Here is a 27,830-nt window from a genome sequence, read left to right as displayed (position 1 = left end):
TGGCACCAAAAATTTGTGCAAGAACATTTTTAACACTTGTGGGTCACAGCACATGAGAGGAGAGGAGAAATTCTTGTCTTGCCTTTAATGTAAACGGAAGAGAAACCTCGGTGTGATTTCTATAGCGGGTGTGTTGCATTCAGCAGGGTGGAATGGCTGTTAGAATAGGAGGATTTACCATCCAACAAAACAGTTAGAAAGGGGGAAAAAACCTCAGCAGAGGAAATCCAAAAGCAGATTATCAGTAATGGCTTTCTGTTTTCTCTAGCTGGTGTTACTCTTTGGTTTGTTGTCGTACAGTGAATGGTTCTTGTGTAAGGGGATGTTTAAGATCGATAGCTTGCAACGTTATATGTTGGCATGGAACAACCTACTCCTAGGTCTTCATTTAGTTATGCCACCAGAGATGAGCATTTTGTTAGTAATGTCCGTGTGACTCCAGGTGACTGGAATAAAGGTGTTACTAAGATTGTGGCATGATAGGAAAAGGTCTTAGAAGGGATTTAGAATAGTCTATTGCGCCGGGGAGGTAATATGGGGAGAGACTCAGAATATCCTTGTGTATTGCTTAAAATTAGTTATCAAGGTCTTGCATTTAAGGCCTAATTCAAGGTCCATTGAAGTCAATGGGAGTCCTTCCTTTGACTTCAATGTGCATTGGATCAGGTCTACAGAGTTGAAGCCTCAGATACCACAGTGTTGGGTGCTATGATAGAACCTATGCTAGAGAGATGGTAAGATGCCCACTCTGCCTTTGAGATTCATCCCTCTCTGCTGGTTATTCTTGAAAAATGCAAAAACCAGTTATGACTAAACTTGCTTGTTACAATTACTTTAACAGCCAGGAACTCTACTGAACGAGACACTTTTCTGCACAAGGAAGGTCGAAAGAGTCCTCCGGCATTGTGTAGTGACAAGACCCCTAAAGTATCATTATCTGGGAATTTCTCCTATCACCACCATGGCCTGGCTCTCGTTCCTGAGACGAGGGAAATCAAAGCCACGGGTGCCTTCGTGCAGAGTAGCCTTCCAAAAGCCCAACAAACTTCTTCATCAGAATTACGAGACCTTGTTGGAGACATGCTTGAAGAATAAATGCCTGTTCAAGGATGAGAACTTCCCAGCTGATGTTTGTTCCATTGGAATGGGATCACTGCTGCAGAAACTGCCCCCAAAGCTACAGTGGAAGAGGCCACATGTAAGTGATGTTCAGTGAACGGTTCTTATGTGAGGGATTGTTTACACTGGATAGCCATTAATGTTCCGAGTTAGCACAGAACAACCTATTAATAGGTCTTTGAAACAGGGTGGCTTGCCCTTGGGCTGGAGATCCTAGGGCAAGTTAACCCTGGTTACAGAATGAGTCCCACCTGAGGGGAATCAGGCAATTTCCTATAAAGAGGAGAAAGCAAGGGGGAAGCTCAGCAGGTTGTAGAGAGACTGCAGAGAGAGCAAAAGCCTCCTGCAGGGAAGATCCTGAGGTCAGGGGAATTGCTTCAGCTTGAGAGGGGCTAAGACGGGAAGGACTTTGACCAGACCAGGAGAGTTTTGGCTTTACTCAGCTGAAGGCTGGAGGGAAGACTGTTGTGTCTAGTTTTGAACTTCAAGTTAATCAGCAGGGCTGGTGTGATTTGACTGGAAAAATCCTACGTGGAATTTATTTGGGGCCCCAAAAAGGGGAAATGAGGTGAGAGGCTGCCTGCAGGGCCGCCCTTCGGCCACCGGGGGTGTTGTGAGGTGGCTGCACGTCTACAGTATTCATTTAGTTATGCCTTAAAGCCACCAGAGATGGGCATTTAAAGTAACAGTACATCCTTACATTCATGTGGAAGCTGGTGTAACTGCAGTTTCACAGCTGCCCTGGAACAGCTGAAGGGAGAGCTCCTGACATTTTCAAATCCTACTGCAAGTTACATTCAAAATTATTTGTGAGATTCCTTCTCAACCTATCACGCTGTCCTGTCTGCCTGCAAATCCTGCCATTGGATGGAGGGCTCCATTCGTTGGTTAAGTCATACTCTAGCCGTAGGGTTTGGCCTGTTTTTTGGAAGAGCTGAGCTCCCACGCCTCCCACTGCAATCCATAGGAGCTGTAGATATATCTTTGAAAATCAGGCCATAAATGGCAGATGTAACAGCCCCGTTTTCAAGGGTTCATATGTAACTCAGCTATTAACATTCACCTTGGGCTAACACATGTTCTGCAGACAGACCTAGAGCAGATTGTTTTAATTGATTAACAAACTTTAGTTGGTATTGATTTGAGTCTACTATTCCCCTTTAAACAGAGATGAACACAAGTGGAACATGTTGTGTCCTTCTAATGTTGAAAGGACTTCTGGCCTCAAATGTCACTGGGACATGCATGCTCATGTATCAAAGGACAAGATGTTGACCCCTCTTTTTTCAGACTATATTTTGTAGGACATTACTCCAAAATACAGACTATGGTTCTCCTTTGTTTTAATGAAGAGCTGATTTGTGGGGAGATTTATGGTAGAAAAGAATTTCCCCATACTCTCATGCCCCAGAACTACTTGCTAGATTTATTTGACATTTTTATGGCCCATGACACTATGGAGAATTTGTAATGTTCATCTGTCCCTGAGTAAAATATCATCTTGATTTGATGGAGAGTGACATATGCAGAGAATGTCTGTGCATTGAGGAAAATATACCACAGTCCATCCATGTGTCTAATATAACCTTTCTGTTCATCCTCATAGGTGCAGTAATAAAGTAACATAGTGGCAGGTTAGAGCAGGATTGAATGGATGGAGCAAAGTAGGCCCTGTGCTCTGGAAAAGCCTCCACATTTTGTATTTCTACCTGTGTACCCTGGAAGTACTTGCACAGGTTTGAGGCCTTTTGCTCTGAAATCCCCACGCTGCTGACAGCCGCGGGTTTTTAATTGCAGTGCAGACCTACTCTGTGACTGTTCGCCTAAGTACAGGCTGAGCAGTTTCATCTGAGGTAAGGGTTAGTATTTAATTACTCTAAGTGTCTTTTGAGTACTTGGCATTTCTCTGCCACCCCTGTTGGGGAAGACGACAGTGAGAAAATTAAATTGAGCAATTTGTGGATCATAATAGTGAAAGAGAATTTTGACATTTATTTAATGAATTTGCCCGGAGAGGCATTGGAGAGTAATAATACGTCTTCTTTCTGAACTATTACTCAGAATTTTTACAGCCTCAGAAAGTTCTTCAGCAGCTATCGTCTTTTTTTTTCTTCATTGTCTAGCCCAGTTATTAGTCATAGCCATTGAAGACGTGACAGGAGGTAGCCTCTGTTGTGAATTACATCATTGGAATCTCAGTACTAAGAGTAAAAAAGTGAGCAGCATTTTAGAATTTCAAGACAAGAAACGACTTTAAAGTTAACTTTGAATATACGTGTCAAGAACCCAAGAGTGAAAAATCTTATAGGGGTTGTTTTAATGATCTCCAAATCAGGCATTTCAAACTCAGGAAATGCAAAGTTAAGGCTACACCTAAAAGAAATCCAAACATGTTAAGGTAATAAATGCATAGTTTAATAAATGCATGACACTGAAACCATCTCAACTCTGCTGTGTATTTATACTATAAGAGGAGCAAAGGGAGAAAAAATCTCTCATATATCTTTAAAAATCAGTTTACCCTGGAACCCCAAACAATGCCTCGGTGATAATTGGATAGTTATTTCATGGCGTCCGTACAGGATCTGATACCTGACCCGTGCAGCAGCAGGAGTAGCCCTGTTAGGAATAGAGATGGATAAAATTTTTCAACCCAAACACTTTTTTTGGTGACAAATGCAGATTTGGCTATACTGTTGTTTTGCAAATTTGTGTCAGTTTCACCAAATTGTTCATTTCAAACATTGTTTCACTGTAAAATTTTCAAAATGAAACGTTTTAGTTTTTCAGTTCAAAATGACTTCTGGTTTCAGTTTCCACTCATTGTTTTTTAAAAAAATCACGAAACATTTACAGATTGTTCAAAGTGAGACAAAGCATTTTAATCAATCCAGAATTAATTTTTTTCTGACTTTTCGTAATTGCCAGCAAAGTGAAAAATCCCTGATTAGCCCAGATCTAGTCAGGAAGGAGTGAGGTGACTTCCCTACACCATCTTCTAGACACATGGTAGAGACCCCCAGAAGTGATTGAATGTCCGAGAGACCTTTGACTCCTCAGAAACTCACTCCATTAGTGGTGAAGTGGCTTCAGAAAAAGCTAGTCAGTCCTCAAGGTTTTGCAGGACCACTGCAATGATTTGACATTCTCTCTCTCTCTCTCTCTTGGTCTTGTACCTTCCAGGAGCTGCATAAAACTCCAGTATTTTATACTGCAAACGCCAGACGGCTTGATCTCTGCCAAGGATTGGTTGGTAAGGCTCCTTTCTTCTTTATATATATATATAGCTATACACAGAGCAATTTGAGCTTAATTTGACTGTGTAAGACTACATATAAAGGGTGTTGATTTCAATATCATTCCAGCTCTGCATAAAATGGATTAGGAAATTGTATAATATGCTCAACAAATAAGATAAAGTTCTAGGCTAAGATGTGATCCAAAGATGTGTCCCAACTAGTTGAAAGCTCCATTGTGTGCCATAAACATGACTTTTATTAATGTTGGTGCTGGAACGTGAACTGACCTTGTCTTCATACTTGTCTATAAAGTGTCATGCATACTACGTAAATGATAACAACAGAAGCTTCATCACTGTGCCTAGTCACTAGAGCATGTAATGTATTTCATATCACATAGACAGCAGAAGGGCCTGTGAATACTGCAATACATGTATGTAGGCACAATGCAGGCTTTGTGTCAACCTTGACTTGCATCTGTTATGAAGTGAGAAGAGGAAGGGTGGGTAAGTTAGTGAAGGTGTGTGAAGACTTGTCCTCTTCTAAATGGGAGTGTGGTCTGGTGGTTAGAGCAGAACTGTCAAGATCTATTCTCAACTCCACCACTTACTTACTGGTTGGACAAGCCATATTTATGCTTCAGTTTACCCAGGTTTAAAAGAGTAACAGATGTTCTTAGGCTTCATTACATTTGTAAAGTGCTTTGAGATCCTCAGACACAAGTATAATAAACGCAGAGCATTACTGTTAGAGCTGGTCAGGAAATGATTTTTCTCACTGTGAAAAAAATTCAAATTTTCGTAGTTTTCAAGTTTTGGCAATTCTGGTTGTTGAAACAGGAAAAAAAAAAGGTTTGTTTCTTTTCAATGAAAACCTAAATATTTTCATGGAAAACTTTTTTTGTGTGAAATTCCAAATTAATTTGTACTCCATTCCAAATGAAAAGGCTACGAGAGGATGGTTACAACACTAAACCTGTTTTGACTTAATAAAACACAAATCTAGCTCATCCCAATTTTTTTGGTGTAGTTATAACTTAAAAGCACCCAACCCGCTGCTTCCTTCAAAAATATTTGTCAATAACGGCAATAATTGTCTTGATTCCACCCAGTGTATTTGCTCATTCTTTTGTTACAGAAAACTGCTGGTTCCTGGCCGCGTTGGAAGCGCTGATGTTCCACCAAGACATCTTGGCCATGGTCATGCCGCAAAACCAGAGCTTTGATAGGAAGTACGCTGGCATTTTCCATTTCCGGGTGAGTGTTCTTCCCCCTAGCACTGGAGGTCCTCAAAAACCATGCCTTATGCTTGACTGTGCTGTGACTAAAATCGTGTTCTCAGATAGTCCACGTGCAATTCCCGTTGCCCTCAGTGAGCGCTGAGTGAATAGGTAACTCAAGTCAGGAAGTGGGTGTCATCCCAACCCCCCTTTAAATGAAGTGACACACTCAGAGAGTCAAAATAAAGTCACCCCTCTTGGTGAATATAAAAAGCTTATGCACAATCCTTCTATCCAGCTTTGGCTGCCCCTATGGTTACCTTACTCCCGGCTAAGTCTTCCCCACTCCTACATCCTCCAGCATGGCTGCCATCTGTTCCAAATCTTTACACACTTGGTCTCTCTTTTAGCCTGAGAGCTACTCCCATCTCTCTTTACCCCACCCATATATAAAAACTAGCTGCATCTGTGAGGCCGCAGAACCCACTGACCACAATAGAATGATCACCCTCTAACAGGTTACATGTTACTCTGACAGCCTGTTACAGCCCATAGCTAATAGATGGGTCCTTTTCTACTGTTGAAGAGGAGGTTACTTCCCAGTGAAATATTTTCTCATTCCTGTCCCCTTGCAGTTTTGGCACTTTGGCGAATGGGTTGATGTGGTAGTTGATGACCGACTGCCAGTCAATGAGGCTGGTCAGCTGGTTTTTCTCTCCTCCGTTTGTAAGAATCTCTTCTGGGGAGCCCTTTTGGAGAAGGCATATGCCAAGTAAGTGAATCGTCGTGCTTTATGCAGATAATCTCTGTCTACAATTTGTTGCCTCCTGCATATGCAGTTCTTTCTGTCTGACAAATAGGTCTTGTAGAATTTGCCACATCTGGAATATTGTGTGTGGTTCTGATCTCCATACGTTAAAAATTTAAAAGCTACCACCGTGATAATTAGCACCAGTTAGAACCCTTGTACAGGAGCCCATGGAGTCAGAAATACACTCACCCTGGGAGAAGGCTCTTCTAGGGTAGGGTTGAAATGGTTGGTGGGCTGGGGAAGTTTACATTGCCACTGCAAACACTGTGCTTATTCTGTGACTCAGTATAGTTCTTTAGGTCAAGATTTGGAAAAATGACTGGTGATTTGGGGTGCCTCCATTTTTGACTATCCAAGTTGAAATACCTTAGAGGGGCCTCATTTTCAGATAGGGCTGAGCAGGCACCCTCTAAATATCAGGCCCTTTTAAGATGCCTCCAGTTGGGCACCCAAAAATTGAAGGGCTCACTTTGAACCACTCCACAAAGTCAAGTTTGAACACTTCAGCCCCACTCTCTGGGGCTGTTAATCCAGCTCCATTCATCAACGCTAAGAAAGACACAGCGCTGAGAAGAGTAAATTAGGTGATACATGACCTTCATAATCTTACAAGGAGACACTGAAGGAACTTAATGTATTTGGTCTGAAAAACGACCCCAAGAATGGGAGAGAATTCTAAATAAATATTAGAAGGGAGACAATATGAAAGAGGGAAAATTAATTAATTTCACTGGACTCTAGCCTTCTGTCAATGAGAGACTAGCTAAAATTTGAGAAGATTCCATTTTGTTTTGCTATTCTGAAATAATATGTTAATGGTGAGGAAAATCAGACAGTGGACTAAAGTCTTAAGATACAGTAGATATTCAGAAGAAACTAGTTAAGATATGATTATGAAAGGAATAGTGTAGGAGATCCTTTCAATACTTCTTAGTGAAGGGGCTTAGACTAGAAATAGAGCAAACCAGAAGTCCCTTCCAAACCTGAAATCAATTATCTGTATTCCCCTCCTCCTGAATGTTGAGGATTCATATAAAATGAAGCATGGATTTCAACCTTCACTTTGGTTTTGCAAGCACATCCTGGGGTTTGCCTCTCTCTAGTATCACTCCATCCCTATTAAATATGTTTGTACTACAAATTAATAGCAGATTAAACTGATATCTCTCTTGCTAGGCTCTATGGCTCCTATGAAGATCTGCAGATTGGACAAGTGTCGGAAGCACTGGTGGATTTTACAGGCGGAGTTAATATGACTATAAAACTGGCAGAGGCTCCTCCTGATCTATGGGATATACTGACAAGAGCAACCTACAGCAGATCTCTCATGGGTTGCCAGACACATTTAGGGGTGAGGCCCAGTCTGATGTCAAATGGATGGATAGGCTAACACCAGCAACATCTTTCCTGGGAAATTTCCCTCCAGCAAGCTGAGCAGCAGTTTATTATACAGATCTCTCTCTCATTTGTCAATAGCTGCCATCCCTGTGGTATCTAGGATGATGCACATTAGCATGGTTCAAATTTTTTATTTAAAAATCAGATTTCTTTTAAAGCTTTGCATGCCTTTTCTAAACTGCCCTTGGTGTTCCACATTTCTTACAATCAGAGATGGGGCTGGGCTTTGGGGCTGGGAGTGGAGCTGAACTGCAAACGTACGTCTTGAGATTTGCAAATGGCCCTTGTCTTTGTAATGGGCTCAGGTAAAACCCCCATTCTACATGCCCTGCAGACGGGGTGGCATTGGGAGCCCAGGTCAGAATTTTGCAGCTGGAGCCAGTCTGTAGTTGCACTGGGCCAAATTCCATCTTCATGTACACAAGTGTAGCTCCCATTGTCTCCACTGGGAGCTTCATCCACAGAACTGAGGGCAGCATTGGGCTTAGCTGTTGCTTTATTAATACATTTATTGCAGTTTTTTCTCTTTTTCTTCCCTGTATGCAGACAGCAAGGGTCCTAGAGAATGGGCTGGTGGCTGGCCATGCCTACACAATCACTGGTATTAGAAAGGTAAGGACAACGCTGGTTCTATAGCTCCAAACTTGTGTCCAATGCCAGCAGCATTCCCTGTCAGACCAAGAGCTGGCTGTGTGCTGTGTTGGGGAGCCTCATGTGCCGTCCACTCCCTTTTAAGTGATGTCAGGGTGGCTTGAAAATGAGGAGTGCTTCAGGCAGGTTTCCTTTCAAATCTGCATTCTTTTTACCAGCAGGAATAAAACATAGGGGACACTGGCTTGGCTTCAGTGTAAATCTCCGGCTGTAATTGACTCATGGGCTCTGCTGACAGTATAACCTACAAGAGCGTGCAAAGACAACCTGTCTAAATTCCCTTTATCTTAAAGTGAAAGGGGCTGGCCTATTTGAATTCTAGGCAGGTGGGCCTAAGCCAGCCTAGGACAGCCATGCAACTGAGTGAGGGGGCCACAGAGCCCAGAAGCCATCTGAATGCATGGTACAGAAAATGAAAACCAAGAATAGGAATGTGGGGGCATAAGTTTAAAGTGAAGAAACTGGATGGGGACACAAAGCACAGAACCCCAGACAGTGCCCACTGTTCCACTAAGGAGTTTGACGAGATGGTGGCTACTTTGGTCAGATGGTGGATCTCAGTGATCAGCATCCTATTTATTCATTAGCAGGTGCACAGTCAGGGGGGCAAGTGTCCTCAGGCCTCACCTCACCCCGCTGATTGGGGTCACCCCTGACCCAAAGGTTCAACCTCTGCTGGTAAAGAGGAGTTAACCGCCCTGGCCCCCATTTATTCCTTGGTGTCTTTGCTGAGATGGGAGCCAGTTCTGGTAGTGGTCTGAGACTCAGTTCACCCAGGCCACCAAACGGCCGTCTGTTACAACAGCGATAGGCCGTTGCTGATGTGAGGTGCCTTTGCAAGGAGAGGTGAAAAGGCTCAGTCAGAATCCCATTCACCAGGTGCAGAGTGCCTGACTCCAGCATGCCTAGTGCCTAGGGACCATAGTCCTGTTGCCTCTGGGGAGGCTACCAGCAGTAGCACTTGCCTTGAAACAGTCTTTGCATGCAGGGGATCACAAGCACGGCTGCTGTGCCTAGTACCTGCACAAAGACACAAGAAGGCGAGTGAGGAGAGAGGAAACCTCCTTCCACCCTCTCTCTGCCCCTTAGACCAGGCACAATGCCGCCCCCGCTCTCCATTTCCCCCAGTTACATTCAAATTCAGGAAGTGCTACAATTAAGATTCTTGTAGCAATGTTCTAGGCTACCTTGGATTATTAGTCCTACTGACAGAATTAGTCTTCATGGCCCTGTCCTGCCCTCAGATATGTGGGCAAGACTCCAGGTTGATTGCTAGGGAGTTACACAGATGTTAGCATGTGAGGATGGCTTTATTGTTAAGACCCTGGACTAGGACTCAGGAGCTTTGGGCTCTATTCCTGGCTCAGCCACAGACTTTCTGCGTGACCTTGGGCAAGACACTTAATCACTCCCTGCCTCATTTCAGAGGTCCGCATTGAGCAGAGTCATTGAAAAGAATAGCGGGAGCACCGTTATCATCACACTGGTTGACATCAGTAAAAGGAGAGGAGTCACCATGGCATGTTATGCAAATGTAAACCAGACAAAGGCTGCAGAGACCCTGGTAAATTCAATGTTGTTTGTTTTGTGCAGGTGACTTGCAAATATGGACCGGAAAATTTAGTGCGACTGAGAAATCCATGGGGGAAAACTGAATGGAAAGGAGACTGGAGCGATAGGTGAGTGAAACCGGGAAGGGCTAGTGCTGAGGAGGGGTTTGGGTGGATGAAATGATGCTGCCACCTGCGGGCATAAATTAGTGCTGATGACATCTGAGTCAATGGAACCGGTGCGGCTGCTTTCAGATACCCTTTGGTTTCAAGGCAATGAGTTCGTGGAGGTATTTTGCTAGAGCAGCCAGTGCTAATGCAGTTCAACCAACTTAGTTATTTCACACATGCTGCTCCCAAGCACTTAAAACAGAACGTTGGTTCTGCTTTTTTTTTGTCAAAGGAAACATAATGTAAAAGGGGTTCTTTATAATGCCAGATGATGAACACGGTGTGTGATCTAGCATCAGACACAGGTGTTTTTGGATTACCAGCGAGGCTGCTCCCAGGACAGCTAGAATAGTAAGGTGATCCAATATCCTATATCAGAACATTCACCGCTTTGTCTGTGGATCAGGCAAGACCTTCTATATACTGCAACTTCTGGGATTCTGAGATTAGAGTGGGGGCAGGGTCTGAACTACCTGCTCTTCAGGGAAGTAGGCGTCAGGCTGGCTCTGAGTATGACAAAGTGGAAGGCACAATTAGAGATGGCAAGGGAAGTGGTGGAAGGGCCACTGAATCTGTGTTTACATGGATGTAGTGGCTGGGAACTTCCTTTCCCCCTACAGAGAGCATAGTAAGTACAGTAGTCACTGCCCCCCCATCGCAGAGGGATGGTGGCTGCTATTCCAGCTCAGAGGCTGGAGTGACAGCTGCAAAAGGACTGTGTGGTAGCCCTGCAACCTACCCTCATTTTAGGTTGGGGCAGATTCCTTCTTCAGCAGCTCCAGTTAGTTCCCTGCACAAATCCTCTTTGTTCAGGTTTTATGAGGGAAGGTGTCTGGATTTCGCCTTGTATGAGGAGAGCGTAACTTTCCTCTGATCTGTGTCTGTCATGTGACAACAGAAAAGCCAGCCACCTTGAAGAAAGAATGAAGAGCATACCGTAGGCCTGACTTGTAAATCACTTCCAGCTGCCTCTGATACTTGATGCAGAATATTCTTCCGATTACGTGTCCTTCGACACAGAATTGACCAACAAAATAGAACCCAAGGTCTATATTTTAAACATTTGGAAGCCGCATGTATAATCTAATGAACTGGCCAGTAGAGCTGGCTGGGAATTTTCCGACATGTTTTTTCTTTGGAAAATGCTGATTAGTTGAAACCAAAACTGTTTTCAGGAGAGGGCCTTTTTCGATGAACTTCCCATTTAAAAAAACAAAATGGGGGGAAAAAAAGTTTCTAAATTGTTGAAATGTTCCGTTTTGATATTTTCAAAATGAAAAAGTTCAATTTTTCAGGTCAAAATGACTTTCTTTAGAAATATACGTGAATTTATAGGAAAAATGTATATACATTTTGTTTTCAGATTTTGACATTTCATTCTTTCAAGACAGGAAAAAAATTCAAAATCTCAAAAATTCTCATGGAATGGGACAACCCCTAGCTCTGCTGGCGAGTGTGCTATCCAACATTAGTGCTCTCTGCAGGAGAAAATCAGAACTGCTCAGCTGTTTTACATTGGCCCTCTATGGCTAGCAGCTAATGGAGATTCGCCTTTAGCTCAAGCCTATGCTTTAGGTCTAGGGGGATTTAGGTTCTCTCCCTGCTTCTGATGTGCCATTCTGAGTGTCCAAAGTGCAGCGTCTAGTGTGAACTGTGAACTGCTTGGGGCCAGAGATTTGTTGCAGCAGGAACTGATCTTATAGCAGATGTCTGTATTGAGCTTCTTGAACTTGAAGATAGATATGGAGCATTTATTTAGTTATTGCTTCAAAATCAGCTGCCTTGTTTCTGTCCCTAGCTCTGGGAACTGGGAGCAGCTCAGCCCGAAGGAGAAGATTTTGCTGCGGAGAAACCAAGATGATGGAGAATTCTGGTAATGGAACTGTGAATATCTGAGCTCCTCTCCTCCTTCATCCAGCGCTAAGGCTACAGCTAATGCTGAAGCTAAATCTGCTGTCTCTCTGCTGTGCTCTAAGATGAGATATGTGCATGATGCTTTATAACAATTGGAACACTTTTTGTTTTTTAACGAAACAAAGGGAGAAATTACATGGGGCTGCTACATTGCCACCTGGTGGGAAAGGGACATGAGAAACAGCCTGTATGATACAAGTGCTCTTCTATGTGAAGTCAAGAGCGCTTTCAAGAGCAGAGGAAGAATCTTTGTCCAGTCCCTTCTGACCTTAAAGTCTACATGTTATCATATTTTCAACACAAACCCAGACAAAGCTTTGGTCAGGCAGACAGTGTTTGTTCAACTGCTTCCCATTCCCATAGATTTTTGCCACCAGGTGGCAATGTTGCAGCCGGTTTCATTATACTTGTTCTTTTGCTTGCATTCTCATAATAATCTCTTGGCTGCTGTCCTTTGTTGGGCCTTTAGTGATACATTCACCACTTGCATGTTGCTGTTGGAGCAAACCTTAACTTCTTTACCAGCTAATAATATGTAAGGATTACCATAAGTAACACAGAATGGGGCAGTGCTGGGAATATCCAGCCTCTACTTTTTAACCACGGATTGGCTGCTGACTAGCATCTTGTGGCGGTCTTTTCACAGGATGTCTCTGCAAGATTTTAAGACCCACTTTGTAGATCTGATGATCTGTAAATTAACTCCCGACCTGATGAGCCAGGAAGATGGGAAGAAATGGATGTATTCTCTGCAGATTGGGAGATGGGTCAAAGGGAGCACGGCAGGCGGCAGGATGAGGCCCTACAAAGGTGAACGGTACTTGGGTGCACTTTAAGGGATCCGGATTTAGACTTTTCTGTGTAAATAGTAAAGAACGGAATTTGTTCAAGCAAAGCAAAATTTGCCTCAAGACTCAAAGCCCAATGTTACCCTGTTGTGAGCAAAATTTGACACCTTTTTAAAAAGGTTAGAAAGTCTGGCAATGAACAAGTAAGGGAGCCAGCTTATTCTCCATTACCACTGAAATCAGGTTGTTTCCTTAGGATGGTCTGGTGCTTATGGGCCTATTGTGGCACTTAGGAGAGGTGGTTTCAATTCCTGACTCTGTGACTTGAGCAAACCGCTTAAGATTTGATTTTTTCAGAGATGCAGAGCATCCACTAGTCCAGTTGAAGTCAATGGGAACTGCATGTGCTCAGCACCTCTGGCAGTTGGTACCCTTGTGATTCAGTTCCCACTAAAATGAGGGGAAATAATTCTTCCTTCCTCCCACCCTTTGTCTTGTCTGCTTAGATTGTGAGACCTTCCATGGCAGGGCCTCTCTCTTACTATATGTTTGTGTATTACCTAGCACAGTAGGGCTCTCATTTTGGTTGGGGCCTCTGGAGGTTATAAATGAACTGCTTCCCCCACTCAGCCTGAAGCCAGGTATCATGTGGAAACACAATGACAAAATGTGTGATGGAAAACGTGACCAGAAGGTTTTTATGTTTTGCTTCTCAGACACATTTTGGATGAATCCCCAGTACTGGCTGGAAGTTTTGCAGGGTGATGGCAGCAAAAGGTCCCTCCGTTCCTGCAGGGTGCTGGTGTCCCTGATCCAGAAACCCAGCAGCAAACACCGAAACCGGGCACCTCACCTCTCCATAGGGTTTTCCATCTTCAAGGTGGGTAGAAATCTGATCTGTGGTAGAATAACTGGGTTGCCCTGCCCAGCGTGAGACACTTCCTAGCCCTCCAAACCAAGTGAGAGCTCTTCAGATCCTTGGAGTTACATATCCAGCAAAGCCCAATGGGCTCTGTGTTCTCACCTCCCTGTCTGCATGTGGCTCCTATTCATCCAAGAATCTCCTCTTGAATCAACGGGGTTGGGCCCCTTCAGACACTGCTTTCCTTGAGTTTTTCATCAAGCACAGGACGTGCTCTGTGTTTGCATAGTCTTTGTCAAACTGCAGGGCTGTAAAGGAGCTCCTGCTACCCCAGTATGTACTGGGCTTCACCGTGCCCAGCCGTGTGTGTGCCAGGGTCTGAGGGAAGGGCTAGGACCCTCCTGAGCAGAGGCTGGATACAGAGTCCTCCTCAGGCTACCATCCATACTGGCAAAATCTCCCCACAGGGGGTGGGGAGGGACAGGGAGCTGGCCCTGGGTGTGATGTTGCAGGCGTGTGTACCGCACTGGTGAATGAGTGCTGTAGGTTCCCCCTCAATGCCCCAGCCAGAGAGGATTTTAATCAATGACAGCTGCTGCTGGTGAGGTTCAGCTCAAGCTGTTGAAGCTCCTGCTTTTAGCTCTGGAGGTCCCCGTTCAATCCCTGATGCGGCAGCCGTCACATTTGGAAGGGGTGTGGCCCATAGCGTTATTTCCTCTGTCCTCCCAGCAGCCCCGGGGGAACGTGCAGCCTGCTGATCAGAGATTCTGCGCAGCCCCGGCTCCTGTGGACTTTAGCGGGAGTTGTGGGTGCTCAGCTGTTCTGAAAACTAGGGCCACTGTGTCTCAGTCAGGTACAAAGCCTCCCCGATTTCCTGCTGGGGCACTGTGCACCTCTAGCTGCAGCACCGAAGTCCTGTGGGCCACATTAGCAAGGGACTCCCTTCCATAGGGAGCTTCCTGCCTGACTGTTGAAAGTGCTGAGGGTCCTGTTGCCGCCACGTGTTTCAGCAACCCAAGCTTTACTGACCCAGCCTGGCAAATAGGCTGTGGATGGCCTGGGAAAGATTTTCAAAAGGAGGAATCCAGGCTTTTTAAGCTAAGGAGCCCCACTGAATCCCCTGAGCTGCTTCCAGTTGTTAAACTACATTTGCTGTTAGCTGTGAGCCAAAGGGCTCTGAACTCCCTGACTGATGGATTCTCTCTCTTTCTTCCCTTTCAGATGGGCCCAGAGGTAAGTCCCTCTCTGCCTTCCTTTGGAGTCACATGGGGGCAATGCAGATGCTATGTCACCACCTGTGGAGCTGCGAGTGCCTTTGTTTCTTGACCAACAGTTCTAAACGCCTTAATACAGGTTTTAGAAAGCATTTTGAGAAATCATGAGTTAATACAGAGCTATGACTCGGGCTGTGTTGGGAGGAGCATACCTCAATTCAGCATTAAGGCCTTGCTCCTGGGCTGCATCTGAGCTGCGCTCTGAGCAGCAATGGGGCAAGGGGAAGGGAAAGGTGACATGTCATCCTCCCACTCTTGGGATCAGCCAAGGACTGGGATGGGGCCCAGCATTAGTTAGAGGAGTCTCAGGGTAACTCACCCTCCCACTAGCTCACTGTTGGAGCTCTCCTGGGGAAAAGGCTGCAGGTGTCTTCTGCCACCTGGGCTTTGCCAACATTTACAGGATGTTCTTAACCCTTTCCCCTTCTCATGGGACTTTGGGACCTGAGCGGGGCTCCTGGGAATTAAAAACTGAGGAGTGAGTTCGCTTGACTTACGCTCCTTGATCTAAAAGGGGCTGGAGCTGGTATAAGCCAGGGCAGGATCTAGCTCTGATCTTGTATCTAGGAATCCTACACCTACTGCCCTGCTCACCACTTAACTCACTTCCAAAGTCAGTGTCCCCAGGAACTTGGACTGGTAAAGAACTAACTCTAGCGAACAGTCACTCCAACATGTCTGCAATGTTTATTACCTTGTGTTAGAAACAGTAGCCTCAGATATGGGCTCTTTCTGAACTAGGGATGTTAGGGCACCATTAGGAATACAAGTGAGATTAAATTTGCCAGCACAAATGGGCTTGACCCAGATTAGGAGAACACTACAGCACTGTCTGTGCTGCATGCATGCTAATGGGGAGACCAGGGCTGGTGATGGCTCGGAGTTGAGTTTCAGGTTTGTATCGAACACCGAGATTAATGCTGAGAGATGTAAAACCGAGACAGTTTTTGGAATTGGAACTACAGTGAATCACGGTATTGACAGAGGCATAAAAGCTATGAATGTAATATAAGATGCATGGTAAGGGGCAGCCCCATGCCCCCCTAGATGAAATTGCCGCATTAGCATGAGAGAAATATGGACAAAGGGAGAAGAATAGGAACTCCATAATTCTGCAAGAGAGTGAAACGTTTGAGCCGTTTTGAGGCACAGCCCATGTAAGGAGGCTGCAGTATTTTGGCCTGCGGAATAAAAACCATTTGTAAGAGCAAAGAGTGCTGCACCCTTGAGTAGGACCTGGGGTATCGGGGATACACACACACACGGAGGCCTGGAAGCTGTAGCAAAGACTTAAGGTGGAATGCTCCCCTCACCCGCTAAGGTTCTGGAGCACTTTGTCCTGGTGCAGACACAGTGTAGGACCACCATGACAGGTGACCCTATAAATCCATGACCCACCCCCCAAGAAAACAAAACCTCTTGTGCATAGGGCATGCCGGGGCAGAGCTGGGGAGCTTGAGGAAAAAGCTGAGGATGTAGCCATCAACCTAGGGCATTCTGTGCTGCTGTGGGTAGTGCTCAGCAGCCCAGAATAAGAAGGGTGCAAAGGTGGCCTAAGGCCCAATCAAGTTCTGGGCCGCTGTTTCTAGTGAGATCTGAGCAGGCTGCAGAGGGACTTGGGTGGAAGCCTCATTGCTTGGTGATTTTTAAAATGGGACAATGAGAATGTACCGATAGGACAATCTGGCAGGAGGACGGACAAGGAGATTGGTCGTTTGGCTCTCTGATTAGATCTCTATTGTCTGCCTCCTTTGCTTGTGGATTATGGAAACAGGATGTGCTATGGCAGGTTTTCTTTAAGCATGCCTCCTGGGTTCTCCACATGACTTTCACCTGAAACCAATGGGAATTCCCTTTGTTTCTTCCCTGGCCAGTACCACAAAAGCAACAAAAAGCTGGCACCAGCGTTCTTTGCCAGGAACCCCTCCCTCAACCAAAGGCATCTCTTCCTGAATGAACGGGAAGTGACTCAGGATTTCCGGCTGCAGCCTGGGGTCTATGTCATCGTCCCCTCCACCGCGGAACCCCAGCAGGAGTCCGAGTTCATCCTGCGGGTCTTCTCCAGGAAGCACGTCCTTGGGTGAGATAATGCCATGCCCTTGCTTGTAGTGTTTTCTTGGTGCTCCTGGGATAGTTGTGCCTTTCCACCGGGGTGGTGGAGTTATAGGTCAGTGCTGTCTGCTACTGGGCTGGATGCAGCTTAGGATAAGTACCTGCTCCATAGCTTAAACAATGCTATTAGTCTATATCCTAGTATTGAACTAGGAGGACTTGGGACACTGTGCATACTGTATGGGGAGATCATAGAATCATAGAATATCAGGGTTGGAAGGGACCCCAGAAGGTCATCTAGTCCAACCCCCTGCTCGAAGCAGGACCAATTCCCAGTTAAATCATCCCAGCCAGATGCAGGACACTGATTACTGGTCTTGTCTGCACTAGGATATTTTCCCTTACATTTTCCACCGTTGCTACGACTGGTTCAGCACCATGGCTGGTAGCAACGGCGAAAGCTCTAGCACAGACTAGGCCCAGGCAGCCACTGGCCTTCTTTCTACCACATCCAGGAGACCTGTTCTGTGCAGCATTAGCTGATGTAGTGCTTAAAATGCCAGCAGCTGCCTGGAGCCATATTGACACTATTGCTTCCACTAATGGAGTTGCAATGGTGGGGAAAATCCCTACTGTAGACACAGCAGCTGTGTGTGGGCAGGTTGGGGTCCCTGCGTGGGAAGCAGAGGAAGGAATTCTGGTTGGCAGGTGGAGAATCACATGTGATAAGGGCGACACTGTCTAACATTTCCATTGTTTTCCATTTTCAGTGAAATGGGCGGAAATTCAAGTTTCATGCTTTCCAAGGTTAGTTGGAACGAGGAAGGTGGACTGTTGGAAGTTGTGTTTCAGATCAGGACTTTGGCTTTTCTCCTTGGCAGTGCTCTTCTGTGGCAGTGATGTGGCGGGGTTGAGTTGGTTTGGAATGTGAGACCTCCTGTTACAGCACTTTAAGACTGAGAGGCCACGTCTTGTTCTATAGACAGAATCTCTTGTACCATGAAGGTGAACATGGTATAAATATCCAGAACAAGACAGGCAAACCAGCAGACACTTAGGCTTTTTCACTGCTGTGCAAACCATTCTTTTTGGTGAGATCATCACAATTCATCCTCACTCTTTATTTTCCATCTGCCTGCAGAGGGTCTCCCTTTTATTTACTTGTGTTCCTCCCCACTCTTCTCCTTTTATGTACTAGCAAAGTTGAAACCACAGTGGGAGCCGGGCAAGTAATTGCAGTGGTGATGGCAGGAAAGGGAATGCAGTGAAATTTGGGAAGAATATGATTGTATGTTGGATACTCCTGCTTCTATCTCTTCAGTTAACATTGACTTTTTTGTACCCTAAAGGAAATAATTGATGAACATGAAGGCAAGATTTGTGAGGATTTCTTCAATAAGCATTTTGAACAAGTAAGCGTACACGTTAACTGCCAAAGGAAATGCCGCAAGGCCAGCCGCTTGTGCTGCCAGAGCAATTGTGCAAAGAAAAGTCAGAATGGTGTCAGTTGGCAGCTGGAGTGTGCTGGAAACTGGTGGGGAACGTAGGAGATCGGCATGAGGGTACAGCGTGAATGTCACGCGAGGAGTTGTGCAATACGTAAGCAGGCGAGAAACACGCCAGTTAGAGAAAAGCACTCTTCATTAAATTCACGGCACTCAGCTCACGTTGGGTCTGCTTAGGCTTCTGAAAGCCATTAATTTGCACTGGATGTGCTCAGAAAGTTCACATAGGCATTAGCAAAGCCGCTCCCATCATCTGATATGCATGGGGAACAATTAATAGTGGGCTCTTCAAACTAACAGAGAAAGATATAACACAATCCAATGGCTAGAAGTTGAAGGTAGACAAATTCAGACAGAAAATAAGGCGTAACTTTTTAATGATGAGAGTAATTAACCGCAGGAACAATTTAGCAAAGTGGTGGATTCTCCATCACTGTCAATTGTAAAATCAAGATGGGAAGTTTTTCTAAAAGCTCTGCTCTAGAAATTATTTTGGGGAAGTTCTCTGGCCTGTGTTCTGTAGGAGGTCAGACTAGATGACCACAATGGATTGATGAATAGCCTTGCTTGTAGAGAATCAATATTTATTCTTACAGATTGTTGTTATTATTATGGAGCTGATTTTCAGAGGTGCTGAGTGCTGGCAGTTCCCACTAATATCAGCTGGAGCTGCAGCTATTCAGTTCTCCTGAGGATCAGGCCCTGTTTAACTCTGAGAATTAGAGTTGGTCAAAATTTTGTGCATAATTTTTCACATAATTTTTTGTTCACATAAAAAACAGCGTATGTTCACAAATGAAAATTTCCACAAAAACTTTTTGGTTTTGACAAAATTTTTTGGTTGTAAACATTTTAGAAATTTTTTGAGGCTTTATTTTTCATGGGAAAAAAAAACAAACAGATTTTTTCCCAGGTTTTTCAAAATTATTTTTGTTTCATGTGTAACTTTTGATTGTTGTCATGGGGTGTTTTCTTGACTCCTTGGTTGGATGAGTGTGCACATAAATACTTGCTACACTCATTCCAGCTGTCTTTCACAGGGGGGTTTTCCGTGTTTTGAACAGTTTTTGGTTTCAGCAACTGAAGTTTTTCAGCAATCAAAAGTTTCCAGAAAATTTAATTTCAGTTTTTGGAAACCATGAAAAATTCATAAAACAAAAAAAAATCTGTTTTGAAAACTGAAATGGAAATATTTTTAAATTTTCCATCTTTGCTGACAATGTGCTTGATGTGACAGATATCACAAAAGAAAAAGAGGGTCTTTTAAAAATAATAGGCCAGATTTTCAGCTGGTGAAAATAACTAAATGCATGAACGTCTGTGGAGCTTTGACCATTTTATACCAGATGAGAATGTGCTTTTAACAATCTAAAGGTCTAATTGGACACCCCCAGAGTCAATGGGTGTCTTTCCATGGGGGTTGGACTGGGATTGAAAAGCCAGATAGTGAAGACAGGACATGCTGGGAAATCCAAGGAGGGGAAATTTATTACAATAGTATTTGTCTCCTTTAGCATCCTGAAATAAACGCTGTCCAACTCCAGAGGATCCTGAATAACGTGGTCTGGACACGTAAGTGCTAGGAGATAATAGTTTAATAACATTAATTAGGTGCTAGTTAGAGATGAGCCTGAAGTGTGAAGTGGACCTGTAACTCCCAAACTCCCTCCCTGAGTTCTGGGAGTGGAGGAGCTGGTTTTGAAACTCTGGGTCTGATCCTTTTCTGATAATTTAAGTTCCAAATTGGATTCCAAACCAGCAAGGATCAGTTCTCAGGATTTGGTACAGATGTGGCCCGAAAACACAATGCCTGACAAATTTGAGCAATAAGTTGGCTGAGTCCCTTTATACTTATGCAGATTAAGGGTGATGTAGGCACACGAGAGTAATGAGTAGAACTGGCTGGGAAATGGCTTTCTCATGCCGCAAACTTTTGAGACTTCAACAAATTTTCCCCTCAGAAATGGGGATGAAAAGTCAAAATCTCAGATATTTTCACAAACAGAAAGTTTGGGGAAAAAAACAGGATTCAGTTAGTTGAAACATTTGGTTTCAATTTTGACTTTTTATCATAATTAGCTTAAATTAAAGACAAAAGTTGCTTAAGAATATAAGAACGGCCATACTGGGTCAGACCAATGGTCCATCAAGCCCAGTGTCCTATCTTCCGACAGTGACCAATGCCAGGTGCTTCAGAGGGAATGAACAGAACAGGTAAGCATCAAGTGATTCATCTTCAATCCAACTTCAAACCAGAAAACCAGAATTTTTTGTTAGAAAATATCAAAATTAAAAGTTTTGACCATTTCAAAACTGTTTTTCCTAAAATTTTTCAAGTAAAAAAATTTGTCAAAAGTGACCATTTCCCATGAAAAGTTTTGGTTTGACAAACTGGCATTTGCAGACAATAGAATTCCTGATCAGTTCTAATAATGGGCTTTACCAGCACTAGTCTCTTTCAGTGCACCTGTCCCTGGGTAGATAAAACATCTGAAGGGTTGCAAGTTCCTTTAATTTTCTCAAGGGTGAATGAAGATTGCTTTTTTATCTTCATATCAGTATCTTTCGAAAGTGACCCATTGGGTGTTGTGAAATCTGTAAGGAAACTAACCAACCGAGGTGGAGTGTCTTTACTCTTCATAGGCAATCAGTTTGAAGACATTCATTTCAAAACTTTACTGTGCATGATGCATATTTAATAAACAGGGCTATAATGAGATTACAGCATCTTCGCTTTCTGTAGAGTAGGGATATATGAGTTATGGCTTCTGCTCCGTGGAAGCAAACAGGCAATCTATAATCATGAGTTGCAACAAGATTAGTTTCTTTCTGTTTCTTTTCATGTAACTCGTGTATGGCCCAGGAATGCTCAGAATTAGGTTTTCAATTATGCTTGTGAGTTTAAAAGCTGCCTGTCTGTGTGTGTGTGTGTGTGTGTGTGTGTGTGTGTGAGAGAGAGAGAGAGAGAGAGAGAGAGAGAGACACTAAGCACCAGTGTTTCAATTCATTGTGGCTAGAGAAGCTGCACCACAGATGAATTAGGCCTAAGGAGATTGAGTGACTGCTCCAGGTCACCCAGTAAATCGCATTTGGGATTACAATTTGGGGTGCTCTTTAACTGCTATTTCCGGTGTTAGCTACAGGTAATGGGTCGTAATGCTCTTCATCACATGGCCGCAGGGAGCGCCCATTGGCTTCCATGGGAATTACATCCATGCAGCTGAAAGTGGAATCTGGTCCACTGTCTTACATTTTTACCTTGCCCAGGTTGAATCACAAGTGATGTAACTTGTAAATGAGAGGAACAGTGTCACAAAAGGTTTGGGGGGCCCAATCCTATCCCCAGTGAAATGAATGGCAGTTTTGCCACTGAGTTTCGAGGGCAGCAGGTTCAGGACCCTGAGATCTATTTTACTGAGCAGTGTTCAGTTATTCACCATAACAGTCCTCTCTTTTCCAGATCTCCAGAGCTTTCGGCTGAGATTTAGTCTGGATGCCTGCCAAGGTTTCCTGGCACTGCTGGACGTATCCTTTAGCTTGGGCTGTATATTTATTTGACACACCTAATACCTTACCTGAGCTTTATTCTCCATGGGGGCAGGACTTACACTGTGATTTCTATACCATCAGGGCATTTCCCTGCTCACTGATTTCCTAACTCCCAATAACAACAATTCAGTCAGGAAGAAATGGGATTTGTTTTGTAAAGGGCCAGATTGTGCTCTCATTGAAACCAGTAGTAAAACTCTCATTGATTTCAGGTCCATAGTGAAGGGAGAACTTCCCAGAATTCATAAAATTATATTGACTGACTGTTCTTTGTTTTTTGTTTTTTTTCCCCCCAATTTTGGAGTCTCTGCCCCTTTACCAAGACATCATCGACCTTAACTTCTCCACTAAGCTTAATGCCACTGGCACACTGAGTATTCAGGAATTCAGGATCCTGTGGAAGAGGCTGCTTTTCTATCTGGTACAGAAATATTTTACTTGTCTCCCTGTGTACTTCTCAGTCGGTGTTGACTAGGAACCAGTTAAATCCCAAGAAACCAGTCTGATCTCTGGGTAGCTATGAAGACTCATGAGGATGTGGACTGGATGGAAAAGCTGCCTGCTTGTCAAGACACAGGGAAATACATAGTCTTAGGCAGGGCAGTCACTGGAGGTGAGGGAGGATCCAGCGAGAATGGAGATACACCTTTGTAAAAAGTGTGTACCCAGGAAAGATCAGTGTTGGTGCAGCATCTGTTTTCGCAGAGGTGCCTGCTTTTCAACCCAATTGACCTGCTGTCTGTGACTGACGCACAAGAAGGTCAGGGGCTAGGATCCACAAAGGGATTGATTTCAGAGTGGCAGCCGTGTTAGTCTGTATCAGCAAAAACAACGAGGAGCCCTTGTGGCACCTTAGAGGCTAACCAATTTATTGGGGCATAAGCTTTTGAGGGCTAAAACCCACTTCATCAGATGCATGGAGTGGAAAATACAGTAGGAAGATATATATACAGAGTACATGAAAAGATGGGGGTTGCTTTACCAATTCTAAAGGGATTGAGGCATCCAACTGCAGGAGAGCGTTTATAGCTGTGGATCGTGAGCAGATATAGGCACCTCTCTCCAGCCCAGAGTTATGCTCCAAACTACTCTTGTGGGCGGGGCTGAGGCCTCACTCCTCTCCCCAGCATTTACTGTTGGCTAGTTTAGGCAACTCTCCACTCAGCTTGCTGGCTTCTGAGAATCCCATTCTTAGGCGCCTAACTCTCTCTGTTCATTGGTATAGAGAGCCTGGGCATCCAACTCAGGGCTGTGAATTCCACCTGGCAGCAGAGCACTAGAAGTTAGGCATTGCAACACCTAAGTCCCTTCATAGATCTAGCCCCAACTGATTTAGGGAAAGGTTCATCTGGGATCAGAACTCTGAACCCTGTGAACTTTAGTCAGGGCATATTCTTGCGTGTGGGAACACCGTAGCCCTGAATAGGTGCTTCCTCCACACATTGCAAACAGATTTCTTGGGACCAAATTCTGCACTGACTTTACCCCCTGTGAAATCCCACTGGACTCAGATTGTAAATAGGACAGACTTTTGGCCTGTAACTTTTCCAGGTACAACTCCCAACTCTGCGGATGCTTTGCAGAGGAAGTTACTAGAGATTCCTGGTTTCCCACCAGGTGGAAAAATCTTCTCCTTTCCTATATTATTATTACTACCACTAAGTACAAGTAATGAATTGCTTTGACACCTCCACATTGATGAGCCCCACACAGAGCGAAGTGGGGTTTGTGTGTCAATGCTGCTGACCAATAGACCTCCCTTTCTAAGAGGCTCAGAATCACTTTTTGTTTCTTTCACTTGTTTGATTTTTTTTTTTTTTTTAAAAACAGGAAGTTTTCCAGAAGAAAGATGTTGATAGATCAGGAAATCTGGATTTAGTGGAATTGCATGCAGCTGTTCAGGAGACAGGTGAGCACCAAAAGGCCACCGACTTTTGGCAAGTAACCACATCCTCATAAAAGCCTGGAAAATCCCCCAGACTGGGAAAGAACTAGAAGACTGTACCAAATGCCAGTAAGAGGGGCAAACAACACACAACCCCCTCTTCCCCTTGACGGTAGCTACTTCTGCTACTCCCTCTAGCTTCTCTCCCAACCACTGTCCCAGCAGTCAGGTTAAGGATACTTTATCAGTGTTGCAAGGACCCCAGACCTTGGCTTCTGAAAGTGATTTGCAGCATGAAGTTTCACTTTAGCTTCGTGTACAGTATATCCACATCTCACTGACAGCTCTCTACTAGGGTAGGAAGGCAACCACTCCAAAGTTAACTCTCCATTATAAGCCCTATTTTGAACCTATATGATCGCCACAGAGTCATAACTAACTTCACCTTAACCTATTGGCTGTGTGTGGGGGTGAGGGGGCAAATCCTGAGCTGGTACAAATCAGTACAGCCCCATCAAAGTCAGTGGTGCTAATACTGATTTACAGCAGCTGAGGATCTGGCCCTCTATGTCAGCTAGACAAGCACACAAGCAGTAGCAATGTCAGACTTCATTACTTTAAGATCTTTGCCCCGATCCTGCCAGGAGAACTACACAGGTGGACCTCTGCATTTGGGCAGAGCCCCATCAGCTTCAGTGAGGCTCTGCATGGGAGAAAGGATTCACTCTCACAGTTTTTTTAAGGATCAGGGCTTTCAAATGGTCATGATTTATTGGCAGTTTGCCTCCATCTGGTTAATTAAAGTCATTTTGCTTGGTAACATTCAAAACTGTAGCTATAATAAAGAGGTGAAAGATAACCTCCAAATCCAGGTATTGCCATTACATTAAATCATAAGAGTTGTGCTTTCCAGGCACAAATACTGAAAGACATTTGGGGTGAATTCACCTGGATTTATTTGTGAGAGAAAAAAACAACCACATGGACTTGGAGAGAGATCCCCACACCATTTTCAGGGTCTGGATAATTTTCCCCACTAGTTTCAGCCAGATATTCTTCTTCACCTCTTTTCCTAAACTCTTGTCTTATATTGCTGCTAAGCAGTTTCTTTGACTTACCCCAGAGGTGGCTGCATTGCAGTGGCGGGTAGAGGGAACTGTTATATTACTTGCCCTACCTCCCATGGATATTGTGAGTAAAGATGATCCAGATTTTGAGCTACTCAAAGTTTGGGGATGGCATTTGGATCTGGGGGCCTGGTTTAGGTCAATCCCTCATTTGAGGCATAGTTAATGTCTATCAAGGACTTTGAGATCCTCACATGAAAGATGCTGGAGAAGGGTAATGTTCTGTTAGTTTTGCAGTTATCCTGTGATGCTCTGGATGGCTGCGAGGTGCCCTATCATTCCCTTTCTTCCTTTCTATAGGGATTTCGCTCAGCAACGAAGTCTGTAACCTAATGGCGATCAGATACGGCAACCCTGACCTGAAAATCAGCTTTGAGAGCTTCGTCAGCTTCATGCTGCGAGTAGAGATCATGGGGGGTATGGATGTTACTCAGCATGTCACTGATGCTGGACTCCAGAGCAAGTCTGGGGCCCCTTACAAAGCCATTTAGCTCAGTCCCTGGGGCTGCAAGGTCCAAGATATGGGGCTTGGTTCTCTTCTCATGTAAACTAGTGTAGAGCAAGAGTAACCCCACTGAAGTCAATGGAGTGAATTAGAGGAGAATCAAGCCCTCAGCCTCTTTCCCAGACTCCTTGGCCAGGCAACCTGGAGAGGTTTGGCTCTGTGGAGAGAGCAGGTCTTGTATCTGATACTGCAGTGTTTGCTTGTGCAAGGAGTTAAGGGAATAAGAGATGTTCCTATTATGCAAGGAAGCAGGAGGACCTGTGATGTGTTCCAGCCAGAGCTGCCATAGAGAGGGAAGTGTCCTGATCTCCCCAGGGCTCAAATGATCACAGCAGCACGAAGCAGCTCATACTCCGCCCCACACGTCACTGGCGAATGTCCCTTATGCCCCACACAGGCATTTTGAACTGTGCTGGATGGGGTGGGGTCCCCCTAGATCTGCTAGAGGTTCTGCATTTCAGTTCACTCCCGGGCTGGCGAGTCTGAGTTGTCCTTGTCCCTGTTGGCCATCAAATTCATTTCCCTCATTCTGTTTCTTCACAGAGGCCTTTCGGAACTTAACTAAAGATGGCAAAGGGATATATCTCCGGGAATCTGAGGTAAGGCCATGCACTTGCCCGTTCCCTGAAATACAGCTCCATGCCTTAGACCTCTTTGCCTGCTGTAGTAAAGGGCTTATTAGAACAACAGGGCCTGAATCAGCACTGCCATGCACCTGTGTGCATGGTCTTTTGCACCTGTGCATAGTGACTGTAAAATGCTACAATCATTAACCAGGCCTTACAACACCCATGTGAGGTAGAGAAGTGTTAGTTATCCCTATTTTATACATGGGGGAAACTGAGGCACGGAGCGCCTACAGTCACACAGCAATTAATGCTGAGAACACTGGAGTCCCAAACTTTTGCATTTGCCACAAGATCATCTGCTCACCAATAAAATGCAAGAGATCATACTTTCTTGGAGGGCTAATTGGGGATATAAAATGTAGCCAATGGCTTGGATGTGTGCATGTGGTCCCATCACGATCTGCTGCTGGATGGAATCTATACTACATATGCTCCAGTGTTTGTAGGCTCCTGACAGTAATGGAGCTGCTTCTCTTGCACCCTGGAGACAGGTCATGTGTTCTGGGATCTGAAGAGCACAGATCTCAGTTCCTGCTCTGTGGGCCTAATTGTGATCCCACTGTAGTCAATGGTAAAGCCCCCATTGACTCTAATGTGAGCAGGATTGGACCACATGGGAGGTCCTTATACTGTGTTGTCACAGAGAGAGAACCCACAACCCTTCCACTCCATTGTGAATCTTACTGAAGTCCAGTTGGATGTGCTAGTTCAACCCACTTTCCCTGTTTATTTTACAGTGGATGATGATGACTCTCTATTCCTAAAGCAAAGCAGCGGAGGAGGAATGAGTTGGACTTAGGCACACTGACCCCTCCCAGGACCTGGAGGGCTGTTCCTTGTCAACTTGTTATACGTGCTGGATGCTTTGGGCCAATCCTGCGATCCCGACTCCTGTGAGCAGTACCAGGTCAGCCAGTGGAGTGTCTTACGTGCATTAGGACAACTGAAGTGAATGCAGGTTGCTGGAGCAAGCTCTTTCCATATGGATAGATTTTATCCCATGAGGATCTACTTTTATGAACAGATTGGATCTAAAGACCTGAGATGCAGTGAAATGAAGATCGGCTTTTATTTTTAATACATCATTTCAGACACCTCTGAGAATCAGCCGGGGGGACTACAGAGTTGTGGATTCACTGAGAGACCAGGGGATTGCAAGGTGGGACACATAGTTCTTATAAGTAGCGAAGCTACCAGGATGAAAAGTCCCTTATTGGATGCCCTGAATCTGTAAGGCTCCCCATAGTTTTAAGGTTGATTGTAGTTGGACACTGTTACAATTAGTAATAGATATGTATATTATGGTAATTCCCAAAGGCTCCAGTTAGGATTGGGGCCACACTGTGCTGGGCGATGGACAAACCTAGAAAAGAGATGATCCCTGCCCCAAATGGCTTATGCTCTAAAGACACAAACACAATCAAATTCCACAACCCCTCCAGGCAAATGTAATCCAGGTCCCTTCCTCCCTCCAGGTATAAAAAGAATCACTGAAAACTATCAAAGAGTTTGGAAGCTGAAGTCTAAGCTTTAGGGCCAGATCCGCAGGTGGAAATTGAAGTCAGTGGACCTATGCTGATTA

At 44.6% G+C, this 27,830-nt stretch overlaps 1 protein-coding gene across 1 annotated transcript; it reads left to right on the top strand.

Moving 5' to 3' along the window:
• Positions 1 to 933: 933 nt before the first annotated feature.
• CAPN14 (calpain 14) lies at positions 934 to 27,012 on the top strand. The gene is made up of 20 exons (XM_073335277.2): positions 934 to 1,198; positions 4,303 to 4,372; positions 5,496 to 5,614; positions 6,213 to 6,349; positions 7,565 to 7,744; positions 8,341 to 8,398; positions 10,031 to 10,116; positions 11,957 to 12,031; positions 12,719 to 12,882; positions 13,577 to 13,740; positions 16,871 to 17,076; positions 17,819 to 17,855; positions 18,398 to 18,460; positions 20,068 to 20,125; positions 22,014 to 22,078; positions 22,455 to 22,523; positions 23,933 to 24,011; positions 25,415 to 25,531; positions 26,163 to 26,218; positions 26,986 to 27,012. The coding sequence occupies exons 1-20, from the start codon at positions 962 to 964 to the stop codon at positions 27,010 to 27,012; spliced, it is 2,067 nt and encodes a 688-aa protein (XP_073191378.1). The 5' UTR covers positions 934 to 961.
• Positions 27,013 to 27,830: the final 818 nt, after the last annotated feature.

Source organism: Lepidochelys kempii, chromosome 3 (assembly GCF_965140285.1).
Source record: "Lepidochelys kempii isolate rLepKem1 chromosome 3, rLepKem1.hap1, whole genome shotgun sequence".
Classification (NCBI taxonomy): domain Eukaryota; kingdom Metazoa; phylum Chordata; order Testudines; family Cheloniidae; genus Lepidochelys; species Lepidochelys kempii.
This window is presented reverse-complemented; position numbering and strand designations above follow the sequence as displayed.

What these genes read in the sequence shown, in the direction of transcription:
- CAPN14 (XM_073335277.2), top strand. Translation starts at nt 962, where the DNA reads ATGGCCTGGCTCTCGTTCCTGAGACGAGGGAAATCAAAGCCACGGGTG. An exon ending in CAGGATGAGGCCCTACAAAG is followed by an intron (nt 12,883 to 13,576) that starts GTGAACGGTACT and finishes TTTGCTTCTCAG; the next exon opens with ACACATTTTGGATGAATCCC. An exon ending in TCCAGGAAGCACGTCCTTGG is followed by an intron (nt 17,077 to 17,818) that starts GTGAGATAATGC and finishes TTCCATTTTCAG; the next exon opens with TGAAATGGGCGGAAATTCAA.